Here is a 27,409-nt window from a genome sequence, read left to right as displayed (position 1 = left end):
CAAACCCAAAGGTTTTAATTTGATAATGAACAAATCCTACTCGTTGACTTCCGGAGACAGACCGACGTCAACCCTGCACTCTTATTGTGAAGGGAATCAGCCGGAAGCTGCCTGGTTTATCATCCGGAAGTTAGCTTGCATGTCGGGGTTGTGTTCGTGGTAGAAGCTACTTTTCTCCTCGATGGCGAACAGAACCGTGAAGGATGCGAACAGCATCCACGGGACGAACCCGCAGTACCTGGTGGAGAAGATCATCCGGACCCGAATCTACGAGTCCAAGTACTGGAAGGAGGAATGCTTCGGCCTGACCGGTCAGTAGCATGTTAGCATGTTAGCCAGGGAGCTAACTTTAGCGGAGGCTAACGTTGATAACCAGAGGATTTCACTTTTCTCTTCCTCATTTCAAATCACTGTTAACCGGAGGTCGTCAAGTTAACACTAGTTTAGTGAAGGAATAAACCGCACGAGCCTCAACTCAACTAGCGACACGTCACTGTGGATATTAAAATACTAATATGTGAATAAAACCATGTAAACCTCAGGTCACGTGTCACCGTTAGTTAGTCATTTTTAATTCTTTAGATATTTGTTCTGTAAAAGAGAAGAAAACTTTAAAAGTGAACATTTTGGTTCGTCGCTGCTCGAAGTGAGATCTCATATCTGCTTTGTTTATACTGCCACTTATTAAAGTTAACAAATATTACCTTTTAATATTTGCTGAAACTAACAGAAGCAGATAATCTCTAACTAATGATTAATTTGTACTTAAATAACCCGTTGATGACTGTGATAGATGTGGATTTTAAAACAAATAAAAGCAGCACGATAAGAAACTTTATCAGTAGAGTTATTGTTTATAAATTGTCCTTCCTTGTCTTAAACACTCGTTCTGGCAGGAACTCTGGTTTGACGCATGTAGATGTTTATTCTTTGTTTTACCAGATAAAGATCCAGAAAGTTATAGAACTACAAACCCCAGCGTCCACTTGTCTGTTGTTTTGACCCGGGGACAGTTTGAACAGTAAAGTGTTGTGTGTCCCTCTGTCCTGTTTGAACCTGACACTGAACGTGCTCATGTCCTCACCTCCACAGCCGAGCTGGTCGTGGACAAAGCCATGGAGCTGAAGTTCGTTGGAGGAGTCTACGGTGGAAACATCAAGCCCACCCCCTTCCTCTGCCTCGCGCTGAAGATGCTGCAGATTCAGCCGGAGAAAGACATCATCGTGGAATTCATCAAAAACGAGGATTTCAAGTAAGAGCCGAGAAGTGCTGCCGGACTTGGTTTGTGAGTCAGTCAAACAGAACCTGGACGAAGGTGCTCACACAGTCCAACTCTTAACATTCAGGAAGGTTCTTCAGTTTATTATCTCCTCACATTAAAGTGATAACGTTAGGAGGAGTGTTCTGGTCGTCTTTTCCTTTTGTCAGCTACGTCTGTGGGATCCCTCAGGTCCTGGTCAGTCGTGGAATTAACTTCATTCAGATGTTACCATCAGGGCCAAAGTGTCCAGTAGCTTCAGGAGAGTCACATGGAATCCTGTGGTTGACTTGGAGGAAATGTATTTCAGCAGATGACTTGATGTCACAAACACAAGTTGGATGAATGAAGTCGTGTTTGCTGCGTCCAGGCTCACGGGCAGTTCTGAGTTCTTCCCTGAGTCACAAACGAGCGGCTGTTTGTCACAACTACAGATTTGGTTTCCATGATTCTCAAAGACTTTTGCCATATAATCCATATGTTATCCTAATCTACGTCAGCCTCCTCATTCTGTGTCCTGGGTTTGTCTCCTCCTCCTCTCCCGTGTTTCACTAGATATGTCCGTCTCCTCGGAGCCATGTACATGAGGCTGACGGGCACTGCAGCGGATTGTTACAAGTACCTGGAGCCTTTGTACAACGACTACAGAAAGATCAAGAGTCAGAACAGGAACGGAGGTGAGTCGTGAACGTGGCTGAACGGCTCCTCTGGAAAACATGTCACTGTGTCTCTGATCTATTTAATATAAGTTGAAATAATTCCAGCATCATTTCGTGGTCTTCTTTTCAGAGTTTGAGTTGATGCACGTTGACGAGTTTATCGACGAGCTTCTTCACGAAGAGAGGATGTGTGACATCATCCTGCCCCGGCTTCAGGTGCGACTACATCACGTTTATACGCTCAGCTTGTTTCCTAGGCCAGCACCACTAATGTGTGTGTGTGTGTGTGTAACAGAGGAGACAAGTCCTCGAGGAGGCGGAGATGTTGGACCCACGCATCAGCGCTCTGGAGGAAGACCTGGATGAAGTGGAGACCAGTGACGAAGAAGATGAGGAAGAAGACAAGGTGATACAAGTTTATTAAAGCAACACAATGTCTCTTTAACTGAGCTGCAGCGCCCCCTGCAGCCACACGCAGGGATTCATTCTGTCTGGCTCTGTTTCCGAGTGATGAAGTGGTTGACATGTTCAGGCAGTAGAACAGTGTGTCTGGTTATAGTGGCCCACATTTTAAAACTGGTTTCCCAGCAGCAGCAGCAGGAGAGACTCCAGACCCCTGAACCTCACAGACGGAGTTACCGGGACAGCGACCGGCCTCGTCGCTCCCCGTCACCTCGCTACAGACGCAGCCGCTCGCCCAGACGGTGGGTCTTTGGATTGTTGCTCAATTTACTGAGGGTTCATCACTTCCATATGGAAAGAAAATGTCCTGAATCAAATCCTTTGCTTTTCTCTTTTTCTTCCTCAGGAGGAGCAGATCTCCGAAGAGGAGGAGGTATGTTTGCTTTAGGATGAAATTCGTTGTCACATTTTAAACAGTGTTTTGTGCCTCAGGCTCTTTGAGTGACTCTGCTGTGTGTTGTCAGCCCGTCACCGCGGAGAGAGCGCCATCGCAGCAAGAGCCCCCCCCGCAGACACCGCAGCCGGTCCCGGGACCGGCGCCACCGCTCCAAATCCCCGGGTCAGAAAACAGGTATGATCCCCACTGCCCGTCTGTAGGGACCTGTCATTGATGTGTGATGTAATGTGGATTCAATGATGTTGGGTCATGGACTTTAACACAGAGGAAACCATCTTGTCATAAAGACGCTGAGTCACTTGATGATATGTGACCATGGTTGTTCTCTTGGTTGTGAACCAGGTCACCACAGGAGCCACCGACATCGCAGCCACTCCAAGTCTCCAGAGAGGTGAGAGGGTTCAGATCGTCAGGGTCTCCTCCAGTCTGGTTCATGATCTGTGATAAAGTGTGAATCACTCTTTTAAATATTTGCACTAAACAAGATTTTGTGTGTTTCTCGTCACAGGAGTTCAAAAAAGAGCCACAAGAAGAGTCGGAGAAACGAGTGACCTCCTTTTTACTGTACATCTTTTTCTTTTTCCATCGGAGCCTCGTATGAAACGTGACTTCTGTTTTTATGGTCGTGTCGTTCTGAGTCTGTGAAGCTTTTCAGCTTCATTCTGAAAAATCACAGATAAACTTAGGCTTTCAATGAAAACATCTGTAAGTGTAGGAAGTGGTTTTGTTGCAAACATTTTCTGTTGATGAGTTAATAAAGATTCTGATCGATTGGTCCTGAGTCTGTGGAAGTTTTGATTCTCGAGTCCGACCTGAGGGATTTTCATTACGTCTCATGAACGTTCACTTGGAGGTCAAAGGTCACAGATGAAACTAATTCTTCTCTTTTGAACGTGTTATCTGAAGAAACGCCTCATGACTCACAGATAAACTAATCAGAGGTCAGAGGTCACGGTGACATCATGTTATGAATGGAATATGAACACTTGGAGGTTCTGACACTGCACAGGTTGGTGTTTCTAAGCCACGCCTCCTGATGGTGAACTCCTCCTTTATGCTTTTGAGTTCAAACATCAGAACGTTCAGGACATTTCTGTTTGTCTTTACTTCTTTTTAAAATATTCAACTTTTACTGTATTTTAATGGCTCATTCAAATAAATGGGGGAAATGTTCATCTCTTAAAAACCTTCAGCCGTTTCAAATGTTTCTGATGAGTATCGTGTCTGTGTATGAACTCTGATCTGCTCCTTTACTCCAATGAACTACAACACTGACCCACAAGGCGTCAGCCGACTCAAGGCTTGTTTATCAAACACATCTGAGCGGTCATGGTAGGGAGATTTCCCCCGGCGGCTGTCAGAGGAGGAGCTGCTCGTCACTTCCTGATTCCAGTGCCAAGACGCTGGAACGACGCCTGTGCACCATCGAAGAAGAACCAAGTAATGTTCATGAGGAATCATGAATGAAATGACCTCACCTCCTCTCGTCTCCTCTGACTCTGCAGCTGAGTGACGTCTGACTGCGGAGCGGCGTTATATGGAGCTCACGAGGCGACGCGACGAACTTTCACTTTCACTTTCAGAGACACTTAACTTTCATTTGTGTGTAAAAGACAGAATGATCAACATGACCTCTAGGAACCTTGGTGTCACTCGACAGTCGACTCTCCCTCACTGCCAACATTAGATTAGATTAGCTCGACATCAGGACACAAAGTCCACACATCCTCCAGCTCAAACTAAAAACACACCTCTTCAGACTTCACCTTGAATAAAGTTTAAACTAACCAGTTAGTAGCACTTACACGTCACATGTCACTTACATGTTGCACTTTGTAGTTTGTCTTTCTTGAAGAAATTGTTCTTTCTTGATTTTTGTTGTTCTGGTTTGTTCCTTCATGGTTGAAGCTTATTGTGAGTCGCTTTGGATAAGAGCTTCAGCTCAATGCAATGCAATGTAATATAAATGTAAACTGACACACACACACACACACACGCGCACACTTAACTTTCACACTTGTTATTCCTCATAATGGGTTTTTCAGTTTCGACAAAATTAAACTCCTAAGAGAAAAACCCATAAAAAGGTCACAATGTGGAAAGACAGAAGATAATAAGAAATGTCTAGAAATGTGGGGAAAATAAACAGAATGTAGGGACAGAAAACAAACGTTTAGACAGAAGAAAGATTAAAAATTATTAAATAAAAGAGATTAAAGGAATCAAAGTTTATGTGACAATAAACTTTGATTTGATTTGAGAAAGGTGGAAAGAAATTACATAGATCTCTGTATCGTCCATTTACAGGTTGTGGCGGCGAGAGAGAACTCTTACTGCTGAGTGAAAAACAGGAAGTGAGGGGGGAGCAGGCGGAGGGAAGACGACTATCCACAGAGGTGCAGAGAAAGGGAAGTGAAACACACACACATACACACACACACACACACATCCTTGTCTTTGTGATATTGTGAGGTCACAAGACAACACCATGCATTGTGGGATCCACCCTTTCTGTTGGGTGTACAGAACTTAGAAAAACCAGGCAGTTTCCTGAAGTGGTCCTTAACCGGAATGTTGCTTCAAATGATCACTCAGACAAAGGAACTCCCTCCTGAGGACTTGTCAGGTACTTAGTGTTGTGCAATAGGGCTTAAAAAGAGTTACCATAGATAGGTGTGCCTTTAGGCAAACAATACATTTGGTTATCAAAATAAAATATAAAACATTCATATTTAAAATATTAATATCAGATAATAACTTTAGTTGGTTAAAGTTCTCGCGGGGCACCACCCTTCAAAGAAGGGAAAAGATAGCCAATTTATTGAATAAGATCAGTCTCATTCAGATCTGGTTTGATTAGAAGTATCAATATTTACTAATAAAAAGTTATATAATGAACAGTGAAGGTTATTGACTTGTTGACAGTGTAGCAGCTGGCAATTCACTTATGCAACGATAATTAAAGAACATATGTGAAAGAAAACATTTATTATGAATATAATAAAGCATAAAAACACAATTTACTAACAACGTATTAACTTAACAATTAAAATTCAATTTAAGAAATACACTTTACAGATTTCAATTTTCAACATTTATTAGTAAGTTTAATACAGAGTGTGTTCTGTTTAATAAACTTTACAAACAAGCTGTTTCTTAAAGGAGCGAGCAAACGTTTGCTCCACATCAGCAACACATGATGACTGCAGCCAGTTTCCACTTAATATGATTTTGAAGAATATGTTTCAATGTTGTCTTCCTCTAATAATAATGTATGAATCTCTCAGACCTGAAACCTGCTGTTACATATGCATCACTAATATTAACCTCAATATTACAACCACACAATTGAACAGGTGTTCTACAGATATAGAAATTATATTGAAGACTTTTTAATACGGATATATTATCACCACCACCAGAACATTCTAAAGCTACATGTGATCTGACTCCGTACGAATACAAGCTGAATTAAAATGTGATCATCAGTGTTCACAACAGCTGAATCTATAAATCTACGTGGATTTACTTTGCCCTGAATTAGGTGAATGCAAATAGATTCAGATTGTGTGTGGATGATATACGGTTGATTTATTTCTGAGACTCTTTCAGTCTAGACAGAAACCTGTCTACTTCTTGGTTCCCCTTTCTGTATCTGATCTTCTCCAGATGCTTGATGCTGTTCTCTTTAAAGACAGACTTGATTGGTATCTCCACCGCCTTCATGTGATACTGGATTGACTTCTTAAGCTGCTGTTGATTGAAGTACAGATATCTTGCGTAGATGTTGAAGAAGATTTGTTGTTCAGCAGGTTCCAGATCCTCTGCGAGCAGCTCCTTGTAGATCTTCTCAGCTTTGGCCTTGGTCTTCTCTGACTTTGCATAAATGTTTGCGAGGTCTATTCTCTTCGTAAATGAGGAATCAGGATAAAGAGAAATCAACTCCTCATGGGCATGGATCCCTTTCTCTATCAGGCTCAGACTTGAGCGACTGTCCTTCTCCCAGATCTTCCACTTGTAGCAGAGTGCAGCACATCTCTTCAGATAACGTTCATCAGGATGTAGATTCAGAGCCTCTTCTGCCAAAGCCACAGCCTCGTCTATGGAGGTGAAGGTTCTGTAAAACCACAGCAAAGGTTTGATTCCACTGTAGCTGCTGACAGGGTTTCTCAGAACCTTGGTGGCTAACTCTCGTGCTCCACTTTGGTCTATTTGTCCTCTCTCAGCGAGTTGCAGGAGGTAAACAGCAGCGAGGTACAGGTTCTCTGGATCCTGCTCCTTGGCTTTTCTCAACTTCTCCATGATGTCTTCCTCGACCCCTGTTCCGCTGTGTTTGGACATGTTATCTAACAATAACACGTGGCTGGTCTGCCACTCCACCACATCCGCCTGCATCCGGATGGCTCTCTGGAAGTAATCAGCTGCCAGAAGCATCTGTTCTCCACTGAACTTCATCAGAGTCCAGGCTTTTTCAGCGCAGATCTCCGGGTGCAGCTCGTCCTGCGATGGATCCTCAGTCATCAGGCTGTCGATCTTTGACAGACGAGCCCGACTCTCTGCTAGTTCTCCCTGGTGATGGTGCAGCCAGGCCTGGTTCCCGTAGGTCACCACCAGCCAGGGACCCTCCTCTGCTCCTCTCATCTGCCTGAAGGCCTCCTCGGCTCTGCTGAAGAAACTCCTGGCCTTTTCAATGGAGCCCAGCTGGAAGTGGACGTACCCCTGCAGGTTGTAAATGTGTCCCAGCCACTTGTGTCCGTCCTCTGTGCCGATGTCCTGCATCATGTCCTTGATTCTCAAAAGTTTGTTCCTGCCGGGCTCCAGATCCCAGGTGAAGTGGCACTGCAGCGCCCCCAGTCTGCCCTCCAGGGGTATTTCACTCTGAGAAGCACTGATGGAAGATTAATTATAAACATGAAAACACATTGTAATGTAAAATTCCACTGATCAATGTCTTCCTACTGTTTTGACTGTTTTCTGTGCACTCTTTTTGTACAGTGATGCCAGACAGCAGACGGTCCTGTCTGCTCTCTGTTTTGTTTCCTGTTTATCACATTGTATAAAAACCTTCCTTTTTAACTTCTCATGGTTACACTTTGAGCCATGTTGCTGTGTAACCCTCTGCAGAGCTAATAATTAAACCTCTAAGACAACTCCGGTCTGACAAACTCATTATTTCAAATCTCAGGATAAATTTCCGCGACAAACTTGGCGTCACGAACAGGATCCTTGAATTGAGTGTTCAAGGGAAATTGTAGATATGCACGATTTCAAACACTTAATTAATAAGGATGGGAAACCATGGAAGTGAGGGACTTCCGGACCCAGAGGGTCCAAAGTTTGGACCCTATGATTGCAAGAGTGAGGATGGGAAAGTTTGACATCTCTACCAATATGGTCAAGAGACTTTGCTGTTCCTCATAATGCGGCCTCTCCTCAATGATAAAAAGCCTCCTCTGTTACGGTTTGTTGGAGGAGATGGACCCAGGATGCAGAGGTTACAAGCAAAAAGGTATTTAATATAAGAAAAGGCTTTAAACAAGACAAAAACAAAACACTAACACTAGCAGGTAAGTTCTGGCGACAAAGCGCACGGAGAACAAGGAAGCAGGAGAAGCTGGTCGAGACAGCGGAAACAGACAAACCATATCTGACACGTGTGGAAACGAGTAGACAACAACGAGTACAAATCGACAAAGGGCTTGGGGAACACAGAGGCTTAAATAGAGACACAGAGGGAAGGCAGGAGCAATTAACCACAGGTGAAACACATGAGGACTGGGAAGACAATCACCGAAAGGAAGTGAAGATAGAAACCACACACAAGGTACCGATACTACAAAATAAAACAGGAAACAGAAAATACACTGATGAGACTGAAATTAACAAACTAAAATGACAGGACATCACATCCTCGATATGATGCAGTGACAAGACCAGACTCTACCAAGCAACGAAGAGTCCGTTGCTGACTGTCTGACTCGTCTGACTCGTCTGACTGTCCTGTTTGACCAGCACAGCGGCACCGCAACTGGTTGACCAACCGGGTGCTTATGAAACACATCTGAAACAGGCCTTCCTGAATTGTCTGCTTCCTCCACTACGGACAAAAAGATCAACAGCTCCAGAAAGGACAGGTTACCAAGATGCCGACTGCGTCAGCACCGGTGAGGCCCCGTAGTCAAGATGGCGCCGAAAGCAGAGCCAACAACTTCACTGTACAAGAAAGAGAGGGGAGCGGCCGTGGGCGAGGCTTCCCTCGACGCCTCCCACTGTGCAGAGAAGAGTGTTTCATCTGCAGACAAAAAGGACATTGTGCAAAGGACTGCCCCCAGCAGCGAGAAGACACAAACACACAAACAATGTTAAATAAATTAATTATTTTAAGAACATGCCTCAACTCGAACTTTGTGCTAACGGTCACAAACTCAATCTCATGGTCGACTCTGGTGCAGGTTATTCTGTGGTTAGGATGTCTGATTTACCCACATCTCCTGAAATGAGTGGTTGCTTTATTTTCTCTCATGGCTCAACAGTAACAGTCAAGGGAAATTTCACAAAACCTCTCCAGTGCACGGTTAACAAACTTCCCATTAGATTTGAGCATGATTTTCTGTTATGAATCTCTGTTTTAGCTTTTTCCCGATGATTCTCTGAATGTGTCCATTATTGTTCGGTTGTAGACTCCCCCGGCACCTACGCCAGGATCCTGTTTGTGGACTTCAGCTCCGCATTCAACACCATCTCCCCAGCTCTTCTCCGGGACAAGCTGACACAGCTGAGCCCACCTGCAGGTGGATCACTAACTTCCTGACCGACAGGAAGCAGCGCGTGAGGCTTGGGAAGCTTGTCTCTGAGACCCGGACAATCAGCACTGGAGCCCCACAGGGTTGTGTGCTCTGTCCTCTCCTCTTCTCCCTCTACACCAACAACTGCACCTCCAGCCATCCCTCTGTCAAACTCCTGAAGTTTGCTGACGACACAACTCTTATTGGACTCATCTCTAATGGGGACGAGGACGCCTACAGAGACGAAGTTAACAGCCTGGTTTCCTGGTGCAGCCAGAACCACCTGGAGCTGAACGCTTTAAAAACTGTAGAGACGGTAGCAGACTTCAGGAGGAGCCCAGCCCGAAACAGCTCCCCTCATCATGTGTGAATCCCCAGTTAAAACAGTGGAGTCTTTCAGATTCCTGGGGACGATCATCGCACAGGACCTGAGATGGACGGAGAACATCACCTCCACCACCAAGAAGGCCCAGCAGAGGATGTTCTTCCTGCGGCAACTGTCACCGTCTGGTTTGCTGCCTCCACTGCCAAGGACAAGGGCAGACTGCAGCGGATCATTGGGTCAGCTGAGAAGGTCATCGGCTGTGACCTGCCGGCTCTCATAGATCTGTTCCACTCCAGGACCAGTAAGAGAGCACGCAAGATCATTGCTGATCCTTCCCATCCCCGTCACAACCTGTTCCAGAGACTCCCATCCGGATCCAGCTATACTAAACTAAAACCTTGCACCACCTGAACTACAACCTTGCGCCACCTGAACAGTTATTTCCCCATGGGAGTGGGGCTCACAAACAAGCCCCCTGCATCACACTGACTCTGCCACCCCCCCCCCGCACTTAAATTATAACTATATATTACCAATCTCTGCACCTTAGCACCGCACGTGCTCATAACTCTCTTACTGTATATATTGTTGTTCTATATTGTTGTTTTTATGTTGTTGTTTTTACATTGTCGTTTCCTGTACAATGCACCAACCACACTAAGTTATTTCCTGTATGTGCAAATATACATGGCAAATAAAAGAATTCTGATTCTGATTCTGATTCTGTCAACAAACCCTATTTGCAAAAACATTTCTTTCCTCATTATGCTAAGTTAACTCATGGTGAAGATCACACATCTAAAGTGGGGATGTCATCTGTGATCGCGGAACATTGGTTTACGAAAGGTTTCTCCACCTTTGTTCAAAACATTGTCCGGCATGCGTAATCTGCGCCACACACAATGTTGACCGGCCAGTGGCTGTAATCAGCCAGGCAGCACACCCACCACATACTCAACCTTTGATAAATATCAAACCCTGGGCAGATGTCAGTATCAGGGAGTAATACATTTATAATATCAACTTATCAAATACAGCCGATGTATACAGTTAAAAATGATTCTTAAGATGATGTTATCGAAACATTTTGACAACGTTTTACCATAAACTTTATTATAAAGAATTATAAATAAAAGGAAAATACAAATGCAACCGAATGGATAGAACGTTCAAATCTTTTCTGCACCGTTTATCATGTGAAATAAAAGTTTTCATATCAACATAATCAAAGACACAGATATGTCTGTGAATGTCAGTGCTGCTTTAATTCACAATATTCTTATTAATAAGGTCAATACACAAGATGATGTGATGAAACAAACACTGTCACTGACTTAAAGGATCATTAATGTTCATGAAGAATTATGAATGAAATGAACTCACCTCATCTCGTCTCCTCTGACTCTGCAGCTGTGAACGTCTGACTGCGGAGCGGCGTTATATGGAGCTCACGAGGCGACGTGACGCGAACTATAAACACTTGGAGGTTCTGACACTGCACAGGTTGGTGTTTCTAAGCCACGCCTCCTGATGGTGAACTCCTCCTTTATGCTCTTGAGTTCAGACATCAGAACGTTCAGGACATTTCTGCTGCTGTTTGTCTTTACTGCTTTTAAAAAATATTCAACTTTTACTGTAATTTAGTCGCTCATTCAAATAAATGGGGAAAATGTACATCTCTTAAAAAACGTCAGCTGTTTCAAAAGTTTTTGATTAATATCGTTACTTAAAAAAAAGATCGGTACACAGCGCCCACTTGGGTACGGAGTGGTAAAGTCACTGTCAATTTGTCTCTTGTGAGTTTTCAGAGCTTTTCTGATCACTCCTTATAGTCCCTCTCTCTCTCTCTCTTTTTCTCTCTCCCTCGTCTCCTCAACCTGCCGTCACACATGTTCTGACCTGCATCCACACATTTCACGTAGACATATACATATCTTCTGATACTTTAAAAGAGCGTGGTCGCATCTCTGATGGATCAGAGCTTGTTCTAAACTTCCATTGTTTAAAGGTGATATAATGCCCATTTCACCACAGTTGATATGGTTCCTTGGGGTCTTAATGAAATGTCTGTAACATATTTTGGTCAAAATACCACAAGGATCATTTAAAACAGCCCTCCTCAGATTGACCCTTTTTGAGTGCCCTGCCCCCCTCACCCCCGGTGAGCCTGGCTGCGAGAGCCCCAGCTCCCCAGTGCAGCCCCGCAGTGGGAGCAGTGGGAGATTAAGCCAACGTTTAGAGGTGTCCCGGGGGTCCCTTGTTTATGCGGCCACTTAAATGTCTGAAGGGTAGCAGCAGCGAGCTAACGCTAGCTGGGGGGAGCTCGGCTAGCGTTAGCTCGCTCGTCCAAGTCTATGTAGCACTCCCTACATGGGCATGGTGTGACTATGACGTTTATTTAGGTCTAATCCCATTGGACGCACTACAGCATATCGTTTCTGAAATAGAGGAACCACAACAAAAACATTTTGGGGACGGTAGACATGACAGATATCCAAATGAACGTGTAGAAGCACTACAAAAGAGGAATTTTCATAATATGTCCCCTTTAAAACACGTGGTTCTAGCTTCAACCACGAGGCAGATCAGAATTTCTTTGTCCTAAATTCCCTTTGTTTAACTCACGTGACCTACCGCCTACCGCCATCTTGACTTCGGCCTCATGGCGTCATCAACATAATCCTCCATTTTGAATCACATGAGTGTACCACCATTTTGAATTCGGCCAGACTACGTCACCATGTGACTGTGTCATTACACCATTGCCACTCCCCCTTCTGTTTCTCCCATTCACACACATTACATTTACATTACATGTCATTTAGCTGACTCTTTTGTCCAAAGCGACTTACAATTAATATACTCAACATTCATGAGGGGCCATTTAGTGTCTTGCCAAGGACACTTCGGCATGCAGATGGGAGAGAGTGGGGTTTGAACCGGCAACCTTCTTCTTGAAGAACCACCACTTAGAGACACAGACAGGCACACACCCACCCACACACACACACACACACATAGATATACCATCGGTATTACATGTGTGTTCTAAATTGTGATAAATGCTGCAGCTGTTGTTGTCTTTGATATATTGAGTTTGATGGAATATTAATCATTGATTTACATTAATGTTATTATCTTTAAATAAATTCTAGTGTAATTAAAGTACCTGTATCTGGTGATTATTCTTGCATATGTATGTAAATGCAGCTGGATTACTATAGCCTGTGCTCGAACTTAAACCCATTTTTCATGATTATTAATAATTAGCCAACATCAAGTCTACTACTACTGCACAACAGTATCGTGTGTGTGTGTATGAACTCTGATCTGCTGTTAGAGGAACGATTCTTCTTCTCTCGTCGCTCTCCACTCGTTCACTTCTCACTAACGAAGCTGAGTTTCATTCTGCAGATGAATTTGTGTTTGTTCACTGATTCACTGACAAATGACACAAACAGGTTTCCTGCTGATTCAGCTCCTGTTCAGGTTCTTCAGCATCTCGGCCTTTTCTACTTTCAGAAAGTGATTTACAGCAAATGATTCTGAAATCGTGGATGTGAGAGATAAAGTGTAGACCATCACTTTTTAAAATTCACACCTAGGATTTAACCTTTGGACACATGAAGTTCTCATGTTTAATATTGACATTAGCAGCTTTTAGAAGTTGTGGATTAATCATAGATTTCTTTCAGGGAAACACGAGACACAATTAAAGACAAAGTGTTTAATAGCATTAGTACAGCTGAAATACTCTGTGCACGCAAACCTGTTCATATATTCAGGTTATAGTACAAATTAACAATTAACATTCAATTTAAGAAATACAATTTATACAGTTAAAATTTCATCACTCAAAACATTAGTAAAGTGTGTGTGTTCTGCTGTTTAATAAACTTTACAAACAAGCTGTTTCTTAAAGGAGTGGCAAATGCTTCCTCCACAGCAACACATGATGACTGCAGCCAGTTTCCACTTAATATGATTTTGAAGAATATGTTTCAATGTTGTCTTCCTCTAATAATACAGTTTTTCTCCATTGCTTTGGCTCATTTCACGAAACAGAAATGACATTCTCAAAACAACACGTGCAAACCTCCAAACCACTTGTTCACAACAGATTGGAATATCTCATTCCTTTAATCAAATTGCAATTGTATTAGCAGATCCTTGCAATGACAAGTACAATTTCCAACAGCTTGCACACATTTCAAATGATTTAGCACACCTTTGCAAACGGTTAGGTACAATTGCCTTCAGTTAGCCCAATTACCAATTGAATATATATTGCTGGTCAAAACTGACTGTCGCTTCTCAGTCAAGTGGTTGTTCTCTGCAGAACATGTTGGCATAATTTCATTGGTTACATCATCACCTGCACAATAGTTCACTCTACTGTCAAAATCATACAGGCACATAATACCATGAAAAACATCATGGTATATACTGTAATAAGGATATCTTTGATCATCGGCTTCATTTTCAGGTGCAACTAGAACTTTAGTAATGAAGGTTGAGTTTCACACATCTGATCACCAGTCACACAGTAAGTTTACAGTTTGTCTCCATTGCTTTGGCTCATTTCACGAAACAGAAATGACATTCTCAGAGCTCTAAGTGCAATTGGCAAAATAGCCCATATGGTTCAGCACAACTACATAGATCACCTTCAAAAGGTCATATCTCACTATACCAAATTTTAGTTTTGATGTGCTTATTGTTTGACAGTATATTGTGCTGTACACATTTTCTGTTACTGTAAGCACGATGTATGGCAATTACTGTAACAATTTCCATGGCAGTATGAGTTCAATAAAGTATTTTATGTGAAACCTTGAATTAATCTTTTTTCTGTTTGATACACATAATATTCTGGAAAGAAAACATCTACTGTAACCATTCAGTGTCAAAGGACTGAGCCAAGATTGAAATGTGCACATGAGGGATATTTCTATGGTCCACTGCCATCCTGACAAAACATCTAAACATTTTGACCTGTATTGTGTAAACAATGCCAAAGGGACTTTTCATTTTTTGGGGGCACTGACTATTTGTATGAGAAGAGGATTTAGTTTTGACTGATGAGTGGTCTGTTTTGGGAGAGATATGACCTTTTGCAGGTGTGCTATGTAGTTGTGCTGAACCATATGGGCTATTTTGCCAATTGCACTTAGAGCTCTGAGAATGTCATTTCTGTTTCGTGAAATGAGCCAAAGCAATGGAGAAAAACTGTAATCTATGAATCTCTGAAACCTGCTGTTACATATGCATCACTATTATTAACATCAATATTGCAACCACTCTGAAAACAATTGAACAGGTATTCTACAGATATAGAAATTATATTGAAGACTTTTTAATACATATATATTCACCGCCACCAGAACATTCTCAAGCTACATGTCGTTAAACTCAAACGTTTCCTCACGTTGAAAAACCAACTCCACGACTTCTCCCTGTCAGTCACTGTGTTGTGACTCCGTACGGATACAAGCTGAATTAAAATGTGATCATCAGTGTTCACAACAGCTGAATCTATAAATCTACGTGGATTTACTTTGCCCTGAATTAGATGAATGCAAATAGATTCAGATTGTGTGTGGATGATATCTGGTGGATTTATTTCTGAGACTCTTTCAGCCTGGACAGAAACCTGTCGACTGCTTGGTTGTATCTGATCTTCTCCAGAACCTGGATGCTGTTCTCCTGATGGTAGGACTTGATTGGTATCTCCACCGCTTTCATGTGATACTTGATTGCCATGTTAGACTGCTGTTGATTGAAGTACAGATGTTTTGCGTAGATGTTGAAGAAGACTTGTTGTTCAGCAGGTTCCAGATCCTCTGCGAGCAGCTCCTTGTAGATCTTGTCAGCTTTGGCCTTGGTCTTCTCTGACTTTGCATAAATGTTTGCGAGGTCTATTCTCTTCGTAAATGAGGAATCAGGATAAAGAGAAATCAACTCCTCATGGGCATGGATCCCTTTCTCTATCAGGCTCAGACTTGAGCGACTGTCCTTCTCCCAGATCTTCCACTTGTAGCAGAGTGCAGCACATCTTTTCAGATAACGTTCATCAGGATGTAGATTCAGAGCCTCTTCTGCCAAAGCCACAGCCTCGTCTATGGAGGTGAAGGTTCTGTAAAACCACAGCAAAGGTTTGATTCCACTGTAGCTGCTGACAGGGTTTCTCAGAACCTTGGTGGCTAACTCTCGTGCTCCACTTTGGTCTATTTGTCCTCTCTCAGCGAGTTGCAGGAGGTAAACAGCAGCGAGGTACAGGTTCTCTGGATCCTGCTCCTTGGCTTTTCTCAACTTCTCCATGATGTCTTCCTCGACCCCTGTTCCGCTGTGTTTGTACATGTTATCTAACAATAACACGTGGCTGGTCTGCCACTCCACCACATCCGCCTGCATCCGGATGGCTCTCTGGAAGTAATCAGCTGCCAGAAGCATCTGTTCTCCACTGAACTTCATCAGAGTCCAGGCTTTTTCAGCGCAGATCTCCGGGTGCAGCTCGTCCTGCGATGGATCTTCAGTCATCAGGCTGTCGATCTTTGACGGACAAGCCCGACTCTCTGCTAGTTCTCCCTGGTGATGGTGCAGCCAGGCCTGGTTCCCGTAGGTCACCACCAGCCAGGGACCCTCCTCTGCTCCTCTCATCTGCCTGAAGGCCTCCTCGGCTCTGCTGAAGAAACTCCTGGCCTTTTCAATGGAGCCCAGCTGGAAGTGGACGTACCCCTGCAGGTTGTAAATGTGTCCCAGCCACTTGCATCCGACCTCTGTGCCGATGTCCTGCATCATGTCCTTGATTCTCAAAAGTTTGTTCCTGCCGGGCTCCAGATCCCAGGTGAAGTGGCACTGCAGCGCCCCCAGTCTGCCCTCCAGGGGTATTTCACTCTGAGAAGCACTGATGGAAGATTAATTATAAACATGAAAACACATTGTAATGTAAAATTCCACTGATCAATGTCTTCCTACTGTTTTGACTGTTTTCTGTGCACTCTTTTTGTACAGTGATGCCAGACAGCAGACGGTCCTGTCTGCTCTCTGTTTTGTTTCCTGTTTATCACATTGTATAAAAACCTTCCTTTTTAACTTCTCATGGTTACACTTTGAGCCATGTTGCTGTGTAACCCTCTGCAGAGCTAATAATTAAACCTCTAAGACAACTCCGGTCTGACAAACTCATTATTTCAAATCTCAGGATAAATTTCCGCGACAAACTTGGCGTCACGAACAGGATCCTTGAATTGAGTGTTCAAGGGAAATTGTAGATATGCACGATTTCAAACACTTAATTAATAAGGATGGGAAACCATGGAAGTGAGGGACTTCCGGACCCAGAGGGTCCAAAGTTTGGACCCTATGATTGCAAGAGTGAGGATGGGAAAGTTTGACATCTCTACCAATATGGTCAAGAGATTTTGCTGTTCCTCATAATGGGGCCTCTCCTCAATGCCTCCTTTCCTCCTCCTCAATGATAAAAAGCCTCCTCTGTTACGGTTTGTTGGAGGAGATGGACCCAGGATGCAGAGGTTACAAACAAAACGGTATTTAATATAAGAAAAGGCTTTAAACAAGACAAAAACAAAACACTAACACTAGCAGGTAAGTTCTGGCGACAAAGCGCACGGAGAACAAGGAAGCAGGAGAAGCTGGTCGAGACAGCGGAAACAGACAAACCATATCTGACACGTGTGGAAAAGAGTAGACAACAACGAGTACAAATCGACAAAGGGCTTGGGGAACACAGAGGCTTAAATAGAGACACAGAGGGAAGGCAGGAGCAATTAACCACAGGTGAAACACATGAGGACTGGGAAGACAATCACCGAAAGGAAGTGAAGATAGAAACCACACACAAGGTACCGATACTACAAAATAAAACAGGAAACAGAAAATACACTGATGAGACTGAAATTAACAAACTAAAATGACAGGACATCACATCCTCGATATGATGCAGTGACAAGACCAGACTCTACCAAGCAACGAAGAGTCCGTTGCTGACTGTCTGACTCGTCTGACTCGTCTGACTGTCCTGTTTGACCAGCACAGCGGCACCGCAACTGGTTGACCAACCGGGTGCTTATGAAACACATCTGAAACAGGCCTTCCTGAATTGTCTGCTTCCTCCACTACGGACAAAAAGATCAACAGCTCCAGAAAGGACAGGTTACCAAGATGCCGACTGCGTCAGCACCGGTGAGGCCCCGTAGTCAAGATGGCGCCGAAGGCAGAGCCAACAACTTCACTGTACAAGAAAGAGAGGGGAGCGGCCGTGGGCGAGGCTTCCCTCGACGCCTCCCACTGTGCAGAGAAGAGTGTTTCATCTGCAGACAAAAAGGACATTGTGCAAAGGACTGCCCCCAGCAGCGAGAAGACACAAACACACAAACAATGTTAAATAAATTAATTATTTTAAGAACATGCCTCAACTCGAACTTTGTGCTAACGGTCACAAACTCAATCTCATGGTCGACTCTGGTGCAGGTTATTCTGTGGTTAGGATGTCTGATTTACCCACATCTCCTGAAATGAGTGGTTGCTTTATTTTCTCTCATGGCTCAACAGTAACAGTCAAGGGAAATTTCACAAAACCTCTCCAGTGCACGGTTAACAAACTTCCCATTAGATTTGAGCATGATTTTCTGTTATGAATCTCTGTTTTAGCTTTTTCCCGATGATTCTCTGAATGTGTCCATTATTGTTCGGTTGTAGACTCCCCCGGCACCTACGCCAGGATCCTGTTTGTGGACTTCAGCTCCGCATTCAACACCATCTCCCCAGCTCTTCTCCGGGACAAGCTGACACAGCTGAGCCCACCTGCAGGTGGATCACTAACTTCCTGACCGACAGGAAGCAGCGCGTGAGGCTGGGGAAGCTTGTCTCTGAGACCCGGACAATCAGCACTGGAGCCCCACAGGGTTGTGTGCTCTCTCCTCTCCTCTTCTCCCTCTACACCAACAACTGCACCTCCAGCCATCCCTCTGTCAAACTCCTGAAGTTTGCTGACGACACAACTCTTATTGGACTCATCTCTAATGGGGACGAGGACGCCTACAGAGACGAAGTTAACAGCCTGGCTTCCTGGTGCAGCCAGAACCACCTGGAGCTGAACGCTTTAAAAACTGTAGAGATGGTAGCAGACTTCAGGAGAAGCCCAGCCCGAAACAGCTCCCCTCATCATGTGTGAATCCCCAGTTAAAACAGTGGAGTCTTTCAGATTCCTGGGGACGATCATCGCACAGGACCTGAGATGGACGGAGAACATCACCTCCACCACCAAGAAGGCCCAGCAGAGGATGTTCTTCCTGCGGCAACTGAGGAAATTCAACATGCCGCGGAAAGTGATGGTTGAGTTCTACACAGCCATCATTGAGTCCATCCTCACCTAATCTATCACCATCTGGTTTGCTGCCTCCACTGCCAAGGACAAGGGCAGACTGCAGCGGATCATTGGGTCAGCTGAGAAGGTCATCGGCTGTGACCTGCCGGCTCTCATAGATCTGTTCCACTCCAGGACCAGTAAGAGAGCACGCAAGATCATTGCTGATCCTTCCCATCCCCGTCACAACCTGTTCCAGAGACTCCCATCCGGATCCAGCTATAAGGACTAAAACCTTGCGCCACCTGAACAGTTATTTCCCCATGGCAGTGGGGCTCACAAACAAGCCCCCTGCATCACACTGACTCTGCCACCCCCCCCCGCACTTAAATTATAACTATATATTATTGGCACTATCACCAATCTCTGCACCTTAGCACCGCACGTGCTCATAACTCTCTTACTGTATATATTGTTGTTCTATATTGTTGTTTTTATGTTGTTGTTTTTACATTGTCGTTTCCTGTACAATGCACCAACCACACTAAGTTATTTCCTGTATGTGCAAATATACATGGCAAATAAAAGAATTCTGATTCTGATTCTGATTCTGTCAACAAACCCTATTTGCAAAAACATTTCTTTCCTCATTATGCTAAGTTAACTCATGGTGAAGATCACACATCTAAAGTGGGGATGTCATCTGTGATCGCGGAACATTGGTTTACGAAAGGTTTCTCCACCTTTGTTCAAAATATTGTCAGGCATGCGTAATCTGCGCCACACACAATGTTGACCGGCCAGTGGCTGTAATCAGCCAGGCAGCACACCCACCACATACTCAACCTTTGATAAATATCAAACCCTGGGCAGATGTCAGTATCAGGGAGTAATACATTTATAATATCAACTTATCAAATACAGCCGATGTATACAGTTAAAAATGATTCTTAAGATGATGTTATCGAAACATTTTGACAACGTTTTACCATAAACTTTATTATAAAGAATTATAAATAAAAGGAAAATACAAATGCAACCGAATGGATAGAACGTTCAAATCTTTTCTGCACCGTTTATCATGTGAAATAAAAGTTTTCATATCAACATAATCAAAGACACAGATATGTCTGTGAATGTCAGTGCTGCTTTAATTCACAATATTCTTATTAATAAGGTCAATACACAAGATGATGTGATGAAACAAACACTGTCACTGACTTAAAGGATCATTAATGTTCATGAAGAATTATGAATGAAATGAACTCACCTCATCTCGTCTCCTCTGACTCTGCAGCTGTGAACGTCTGACTGTGGAGCGGCGTTATATGGAGCTCACGAGGCGACGTGACGCGAACTATAAACACTTGGAGGTTCTGACACTGCACAGGTTGGTGTTTCTAAGCCACGCCTCCTGATGGTGAACTCCTCCTTTATGCTCTTGAGTTCAGACATCAGAACGTTCAGGACATTTCTGCTGCTGTTTGTCTTTACTGCTTTTAAAAAATATTCAACTTTTACTGTAATTTAGTCGCTCATTAAAATAAATGGGGAAAATGTACATCTCTTAAAAAACGTCAGCTGTTTCAAAAGTTTTTGATTAATATCGTTACTTAAAAAAAAGATCGGTACACAGCGCCCACTTGGGTACGGAGTGGTAAAGTCACTGTCAATTTGTCTCTTGTGAGTTTTCAGAGCTTTTCTGATCACTCCTTATAGTCCCTCTCTCTCTCTCTCTTTTTCTCTCTCCCTCGTCTCCTCAACCTGCCGTCACACATGTTCTGACCTGCATCCACACATTTCACGTAGACATATACATATCTTCTGATACTTTAAAAGAGCGTGGTCGCATCTCTGATGGATCAGAGCTTGTTCTAAACTTCCATTGTTTAAAGGGGACTTATTAGGCCCATTTCACCACAGTTGATATGGCTCCTTGGGGTCTTAATGAAATGTCTGTAACATATTTTGGTCAAAATACCACAAGGATCATTTAAAACAGCCCTCCTCAGATTGACCTGTTTTGAGTGCCCCGCCCCCCTCACCCCCTGTGAGCCTGGCTGCGAGAGCCCCAGCTCCCCAGTGCAGCCCCGCAGTGGGAGCAGTGGGAGCAGTGGGAGCCTGAGCTGGCGCAGCAGCATCATCCTTCCACACTGTTGAGTCAACATTTAGAGGTGTCCCGGGGGTCCCTTGTTTATGCGGCCACTTAAATGTAAGAAGGTTAGCATCAGCGAGCTAACACTAGCCGGGGGGAGCCCTGGCTAGCGTTAGCTCGCTCGTCCAAAGCTATGTAGCAAGACTCCCTACATGGGCATGGTGTGACTATGACGTTTATTTCGGTCGTAATCCCATTCGACGCACTCTAGCTTATCGTTTCTGAAATAGAGGAACCACATCTATTTTTTTTTGGGACAGTAGACATGCCAGATACCCAAATGAACGTGTAGAAGCACTACAAAAGTGGAATTTTCATAATATGTCCCCTTTAAAACACGTGGTTCTAGCTTCAACCACGAGGCAGATCAGAATTTCTTTGTCCTAAATTCCCTTTGTTTAACTCACATGAGCTACCGCCATCTTGACTTCGGCCTCATGGCGTCATCAACATAATCCTCCATTTTGAATCACATGAATGTACCACCATTTTGAATTCGGCCAGACTACGTCACCACGTGACTGTGTCATTACGCCATTGCCACTCCCCCTTTTCTCTCTCTCATACACACACACACACACACACACACACACACACACACACACACACACACACACACAGCGACACAGACAGGCACACACACACACCCACACACACACATAGATATACCATCAGTATTACGTGTGTTCTAAAATGTGATAAGTGCTGCTGCTGTTGTTGTGTTTGATATATTGAGTTTGTTGGAATAGTAATCATTGATTTACATTAATGCCATTATCTTTAAATAAATTCTAGTGTAATTAAAGTATCTGTATCTGGTGATTCTTTGTGCATATGTATGTGAATACAGCTGGATTACTATAGCCTGTGTTCGAACTTAACCCTTCATTATATAATCATTAATATTAAATATTGAGATTATTAATTGAACTTTTATAAACTGAGACTGATTCTTACAGATTGACTTGTTGTTCCCTGTTACCAGGGTGGTGCCCCGTCGACGATAAATAATATTTACAGATTGTATTATTCTTAAATGATAATTTTATTGTTTCATTATTATTTAACTATTCTTAATTGATAACCGTATAATTTCTAATTAATTATTTTATTATACTTATTTGATAGCTTTATAATTTCTTTTTATGAATATTTTTTATTACTTTAATAATCATATTTCATTATTATTAATAATTAGCCAACGTCAAGTCTACTACTACTGCACAACAGTAATGTCTGTGTATGAACTCTGATCTGCTGTTAGAGGAATGTTTCTACTAACGTAGCTGAGTTTCATTCTGCAGATGAATTTGTGTTCGTTCACTGATTCACTGACAAATGACACAAACAGGTTTCCTGCTGATTCAGCTCCTGTTCAGGTTCTTCAGCAGCTCGGCCTTTTCTACTTTCAGAAAGTGATTTACAGCAAATGATTCTGAAATCGTGGATGTGAGAGATTAAGTGTAAACCAGCACTTTTTAAAATTCACACCTAGGATTTAACCTTTGGACACATGAAGTTCTCATGTTTAATATTGACAGCAACAGCTTTTAGAAGTTGTGGTTTTATCATAGATTTCTTTCAGGGAAACACGAAACACAATTAAAGACAAAGTGTTTAATAGCATTAGTACAGCTGAAATACTCTGTGCACGCAAACCTGTTCATATATTCAGGTTATAGTACAAATTAACAATTAACATTCAATTTAAGAAATACACTTTACAGAGTTCAATTTTCAACACTTAAAATATTAGTAAATTTAATACAGAGTGTGTTCTGTAGTTTAATAAACTTTACAAACAAGTTGTTTCTTAAAGGAGCGAGCAAACGTTTCCTCCACATCAGCAACATGATGACTGCAGCCAGTTTCCATTTAATATGATTTTGAAGAATATGTTTCAATGTTGTCTTCCTCTAATAATAATGTATGAATCTCTCAGACCTGAAACCTGCTGTTACATATGCATCACTATTATTAACATCAATATTACAACCACTCTGAAAACAATTGAACAGGTATTCTACAGATATAGAAATTATATTGAAGACGTTTTAATACGTATATATTATCACCACCACCAGAACATTCTCAAGCTACATGTCGTTAAACTAAAACTTTTCCTCACGTTGAAAAACCAACTCCACGACTTCTCCCTGTCAGTCACTGTGTTGTGACTCCGTACGGATACAAGCTGAATTAAAATGTGATCATCAGTGTTCACAACAGCTGAATCTATAAATCTACGTGGATTTACTTTGCCCTGAATTAGATGAATGCAAATAGATTCAGATTGTGTGTGGATGATATCTGGTGGATTTATTTCTGAGACTCTTTCAGTCTGGACAGAAACCTGTCGACTTCTTGGTTGTATCTGTTCTTCTCCAGAAGCTTGATGCTGTTCTCCTGATGGTAGGACTTGATTGGTATCTCCGCCGCCTTCATGTGATACTTGATGGACATCTTCGGCTGCCGTAGAGTGAAGAACAAATATTTTGCGTAGATGTTGAAGAGGATTTGTTGTTCAGCAGGTTCCAGATCCTCTGTGAGCAGCTCCTTGTAGATCTTCTCAGATTTGGCCTTGGTCTTCTCTGACTTTGCATAAATATTTGCGAGGTCTATTCTCTTCATAAATGAAGTATCAGGATAAAGAGAAATCAACTCCTCATGGGCACGGATCCCTTTCTCTATCAGGCTCTGACTTGGGCGACTGTTCTTCTCCCAGATCTTCCACTTGTAGCAGAGTGCTGCACATCTTTTCAGATAACGTTCATCAGGATGTAGCTTCAGAGCCTCTTCTGCCAAAGCCACAGCCTCGTCTATGGAGGTGAAGGTTCTGTAAAACCTCATCAAAGGTTGGATTCCACTGTAGCTGCTGACAGGGTTTCTCAGAACCTTGGTGGCTAACTCACGTGCTCCACTTTGGTCTATTTGTCCTCTCTCAGCGAGTTGCCGGAGGTAAACAGCAGCGAGGTACAGGTTCTCTGGATCCTGCTCCTTGGCTTTTCTCAGCTTCTCCATGATGTCTTCCTCGAACCCTGTTTCACTGTGTATGGACATGTTATCTAACAACATCACGTGGCTGGTCTGCCACTCCACCACATCCGGCTGCATCCGGATGGCTCTCTGGAAGTAATCATCTGCCAGAAGCTTCTGTTCTCTGCTGAACTTCATCAGAGTCCAGGCTTTTTCAGCGCAGATCTCCGGGTGCAGCTCGTCCTGCGATGGATCTTCAGTCATCAGGCCGTCGATCTTTGACAGACAAGCCCGACTCTCTGCTTGTTCTCCCTGGTGATGGTGCAGCCAGGCCTGGTTCCCGTAGGTCACCACCAGCCAGGGACCCTCCTCTGCTCCTCTCATCTTCCTGAAGGCCTCCTCGGCTCTGCTGAAGAAACTCCTGGCCTCTTCAATGGAGCCCAGCTGGAAGTGGACGAACCCCTGCAGGTTGTAAATGTGTCCCAGCCACTTGCATTCTTCCTCTGTGCCGATGTCCTGCAGCAAGTCCTTGAGTTTCAAAAGTTTGTTCTTCCTGGACTCCAGATCCCAGGTGAAGTGGCACTGCAGCGCCCCCAGTCTGTCCTCCAGGGGTATTTCACTCTGAGCAGCACTGATGGGAGATTCATTATAAACATTAAAACACATCATCAGTTGTTTGATATAAAATGTTCTGACAAAAGGATTCATTCATCATTAAAATAACAATGACTCAAGTTCCTGATTTTACTTTAGTTATAATTATCATTAAGACGAATTGTCTTTTAAACTATTTCATGTCTCATTAGTTTTTGATGCTGCCTTGTGTAACTTCTGTAATCTGGCTTTTGAAAAGTTCTCTATAAATAATAATGATAAATATCAGACCCTGGGCAGATGTCAGTATGAGGGAGTGATACATTTATAATATCAAATGATCAATTACAGCCGATTTATACATTTAAAATGATTCTTAAGATGATGTCATCAAACCATTTTGTCAAAGTTTAACCATCAACTTTATGTCTGTGAATGTCAGTGCTGCTTTAATTCACATTATTCTTATTAATAAGGTCAATACACAAGATGATGTGATGAAACAAACACTGTCACTGACTTAAAGGATCATTAATGTTCATGAAGAATCATGAATGAAATGAACTCACCTCATCTCGTCTCCTCTGACTCTGCAGCTGTGAACGTCTGACTGCGGAGCGGCGTTATATGGAGCTCACGAGGCGAACTTTGATTAGTGATGTAATGTGGATTCAATGATGTTTGGACATGGACTTTAACTCAGAGGAAACCATCTTGTAATAAAGACGCTGAGTGAACTTGATGATATGTGATCATGGTTGTTCTCTTGGTTGTGAACCAGGTCACCACAGGAGCCACCGACATCGCAGCCACTCCAAGTCTCCAGAGAGGTGAGAGGGTTCAGATCATCAGGGTCTCCTCCAGTCTGGTTCATTATCTGTGATAAAGTGTGAATCACTCTTTTAAATATTTGCACCAAACAAGATTTTGTGTGTTTCTCGTCACAGGAGTTCAAAAAAGAGTCACAAGAAGAGTCGGAGAAACGAATGACCTCCTTTTTACTGTACATCTTTTTCTTTTTCCATCGGAGCCTCGTATGAAACGTGACTTCTGTTTTTATGGTTGTGTCGTTATGAATCTGTGAAGCTTTTCAGCTTCATTCTGAAAAATCACAAAACATAGATAAACTGAGTCCCTCAATGAAAACATCTGTAAGTGTAGGAAGTGGTTTTGTTGCAAACCTTTTCTGTTGATGAGTTAATAAAGATTCTGATCGATTGGTCCTGAGTCTGTGGAAGTTTTGATTCGCGAGTCCGACCAGAGGGATTTTCATTCCGTCTCATGAACATTCACTTGGAGGTCAAAGGTCTCAGATGAAACTAATTCTTCTCTTGTGAACGTGTTATCTGAAGAAACGCCTCATGACTCACAGATAAACTGATCCAAGGTCAGAGGTCACAGTGACATCATTTTATGAATGGAATATGAACACTTGGAGGTTCTGACACTGCACAGGTTGGTGTTTCTAAGCCACGCCTCCTGATGGTGAACTCCTCCTTTATGCTTTTGAGTTCAAACATCAGAAGGTTCAGGAGATATCTGCTGCTGTTTGTCTTCACTTCTTTTTAAAATATTAAACTTATACTGTATTTTAATGGCTCATTCAAATAAATGGGGAAAATGTTCATCTCTTAAAAAACGTTCAGTATCGTGTCTGTGTATGAACTCTGATCTGCTCCTTTACTCCAATGAACTACAACACCGACCCACAAGGCGTCAGCCGACTCAAGGCTTGTTTATGAAACACATCTGAACTGTCATGGTAGGGAGACTTCCCCCGGCGGCTGTCAGAGGAGGAGCTGCTCGTCACTTCCTGATTCCAGTGCCAAGACGCTGGAACGACGCCTGTGCACCATCGAGGAAGAACCAAGTAATGTTCATGAGGGATCATGAATGAAATGACCTCACCTCCTCTCGTCTCCTCTGACTCTGCAGCTGAGTGACGTCTGACTGCGGAGCGGCGTTATATGGAGCTCACGAGGCGACGCGGCGAACTTTCACTTTCACTTTCAGAGACACTTAACTTTCATTTGTGTGTAAAAGACAGAATGATCAACATGACCTGAAGGAACCTTGGTGTCACTCGACAGTCGACTCCCTCACTGCCAACATTAGATTAGATTAGCTCGACATCAGGACACAAAGTCCACACATCCTCCAGCTCAAACTAAAAACACACCTCTTCAGACTTCACCTTGAATAAAGTTTAAACTAACCAGTTAGTAGCACTTACACGTCACATGTCACTTGTTGCACTTTGTAGTTTGTCTTTCTTGAAGAAATTGTTCTCTCTTGATTTTTGTTGTTCTGGTTTGTTCCTTCATGGTTGAAGCTTATTGTGAGTCGCTTTGGATAAGAGCTTCAGCTCAATGCAATGCAATGTAATATAAATGTAAACTGACACACACACACACACACACACACACACACACACACGCACACTTAACTTTCACACTTGCTATTCCTCATA

General features: G+C 43.0%; 4 protein-coding genes and 1 long non-coding RNA gene across 8 annotated transcripts; 1 reads left to right on the top strand and 4 right to left on the bottom strand.

The window, feature by feature from the left end:
* Positions 1 to 96: 96 nt before the first annotated feature.
* On the top strand, positions 97 to 25,944 carry prpf38a (pre-mRNA processing factor 38A). Of its 3 annotated transcripts, none has more exons than XM_053429848.1 (10): positions 97 to 311; positions 1,093 to 1,252; positions 1,814 to 1,935; positions 2,048 to 2,133; positions 2,213 to 2,323; positions 2,506 to 2,621; positions 2,726 to 2,752; positions 2,844 to 2,950; positions 25,721 to 25,769; positions 25,887 to 25,944. In XM_053429848.1, exons 1-10 carry the CDS (start codon positions 182 to 184, stop codon positions 25,927 to 25,929), a joined length of 951 nt encoding a protein of 316 aa, XP_053285823.1. In that variant the 5' UTR covers positions 97 to 181; the 3' UTR covers positions 25,930 to 25,944. The 3 variants fall into 3 exon arrangements, with proteins under 3 accessions (XP_053285823.1, XP_053285824.1, XP_053285822.1); XM_053429849.1 differs by lacking the exons at positions 25,721 to 25,769; positions 25,887 to 25,944 and adding exons at positions 3,119 to 3,167; positions 3,285 to 3,552 and having other exon boundaries at positions 2,509 to 2,621; XM_053429847.1 differs by lacking the exons at positions 25,721 to 25,769; positions 25,887 to 25,944 and adding exons at positions 3,119 to 3,167; positions 3,285 to 3,552.
* Positions 2,886 to 4,547, bottom strand: LOC128447628 (uncharacterized). The gene is made up of 3 exons (XR_008339644.1): positions 4,255 to 4,547; positions 3,345 to 3,438; positions 2,886 to 3,214 (listed from the first exon to the last, which is right to left on the bottom strand). It is a non-coding gene; the product is annotated as an uncharacterized LOC128447628 (long non-coding RNA).
* Positions 5,856 to 11,358, bottom strand: LOC128447624 (interferon-induced protein with tetratricopeptide repeats 1). The gene is made up of 2 exons (XM_053429842.1): positions 11,270 to 11,358; positions 5,856 to 7,664 (listed from the first exon to the last, which is right to left on the bottom strand). Exons 1-2 carry the CDS (start codon positions 11,272 to 11,274, stop codon positions 6,368 to 6,370), a joined length of 1,302 nt encoding a protein of 433 aa, XP_053285817.1. The 5' UTR covers positions 11,275 to 11,358; the 3' UTR covers positions 5,856 to 6,367.
* Positions 5,856 to 20,514, bottom strand: LOC128447625 (interferon-induced protein with tetratricopeptide repeats 1). 2 transcript variants are annotated; one of them, XM_053429844.1, is made up of 3 exons: positions 20,485 to 20,514; positions 15,140 to 16,793; positions 5,856 to 6,072 (listed from the first exon to the last, which is right to left on the bottom strand). In XM_053429844.1, the coding sequence occupies exons 1-2, from the start codon at positions 20,487 to 20,489 to the stop codon at positions 15,506 to 15,508; spliced, it is 1,293 nt and encodes a 430-aa protein (XP_053285819.1). In that variant the 5' UTR covers positions 20,490 to 20,514; the 3' UTR covers positions 5,856 to 6,072; positions 15,140 to 15,505. The 2 variants fall into 2 exon arrangements, with proteins under 2 accessions (XP_053285819.1, XP_053285818.1); XM_053429843.1 differs by having other exon boundaries at positions 5,856 to 6,065.
* On the bottom strand, positions 22,972 to 26,950 carry LOC128447626 (interferon-induced protein with tetratricopeptide repeats 1). Its single transcript, XM_053429845.1, has 3 exons — positions 26,848 to 26,950; positions 25,509 to 25,816; positions 22,972 to 24,976 (listed from the first exon to the last, which is right to left on the bottom strand). The coding sequence occupies exons 2-3, from the start codon at positions 25,511 to 25,513 to the stop codon at positions 23,689 to 23,691; spliced, it is 1,293 nt and encodes a 430-aa protein (XP_053285820.1). The 5' UTR covers positions 25,514 to 25,816; positions 26,848 to 26,950; the 3' UTR covers positions 22,972 to 23,688.
* Positions 26,951 to 27,409: the final 459 nt, after the last annotated feature.

The sequence above is a fragment of the Pleuronectes platessa genome, chromosome 9, assembly GCF_947347685.1.
Source record: "Pleuronectes platessa chromosome 9, fPlePla1.1, whole genome shotgun sequence".
Classification (NCBI taxonomy): Eukaryota; Metazoa; Chordata; class Actinopteri; order Pleuronectiformes; family Pleuronectidae; genus Pleuronectes; species Pleuronectes platessa.
The sequence above is the reverse complement of the archived record's forward strand: the minus strand, read 5'-3'. Positions and strand labels throughout refer to the sequence as shown.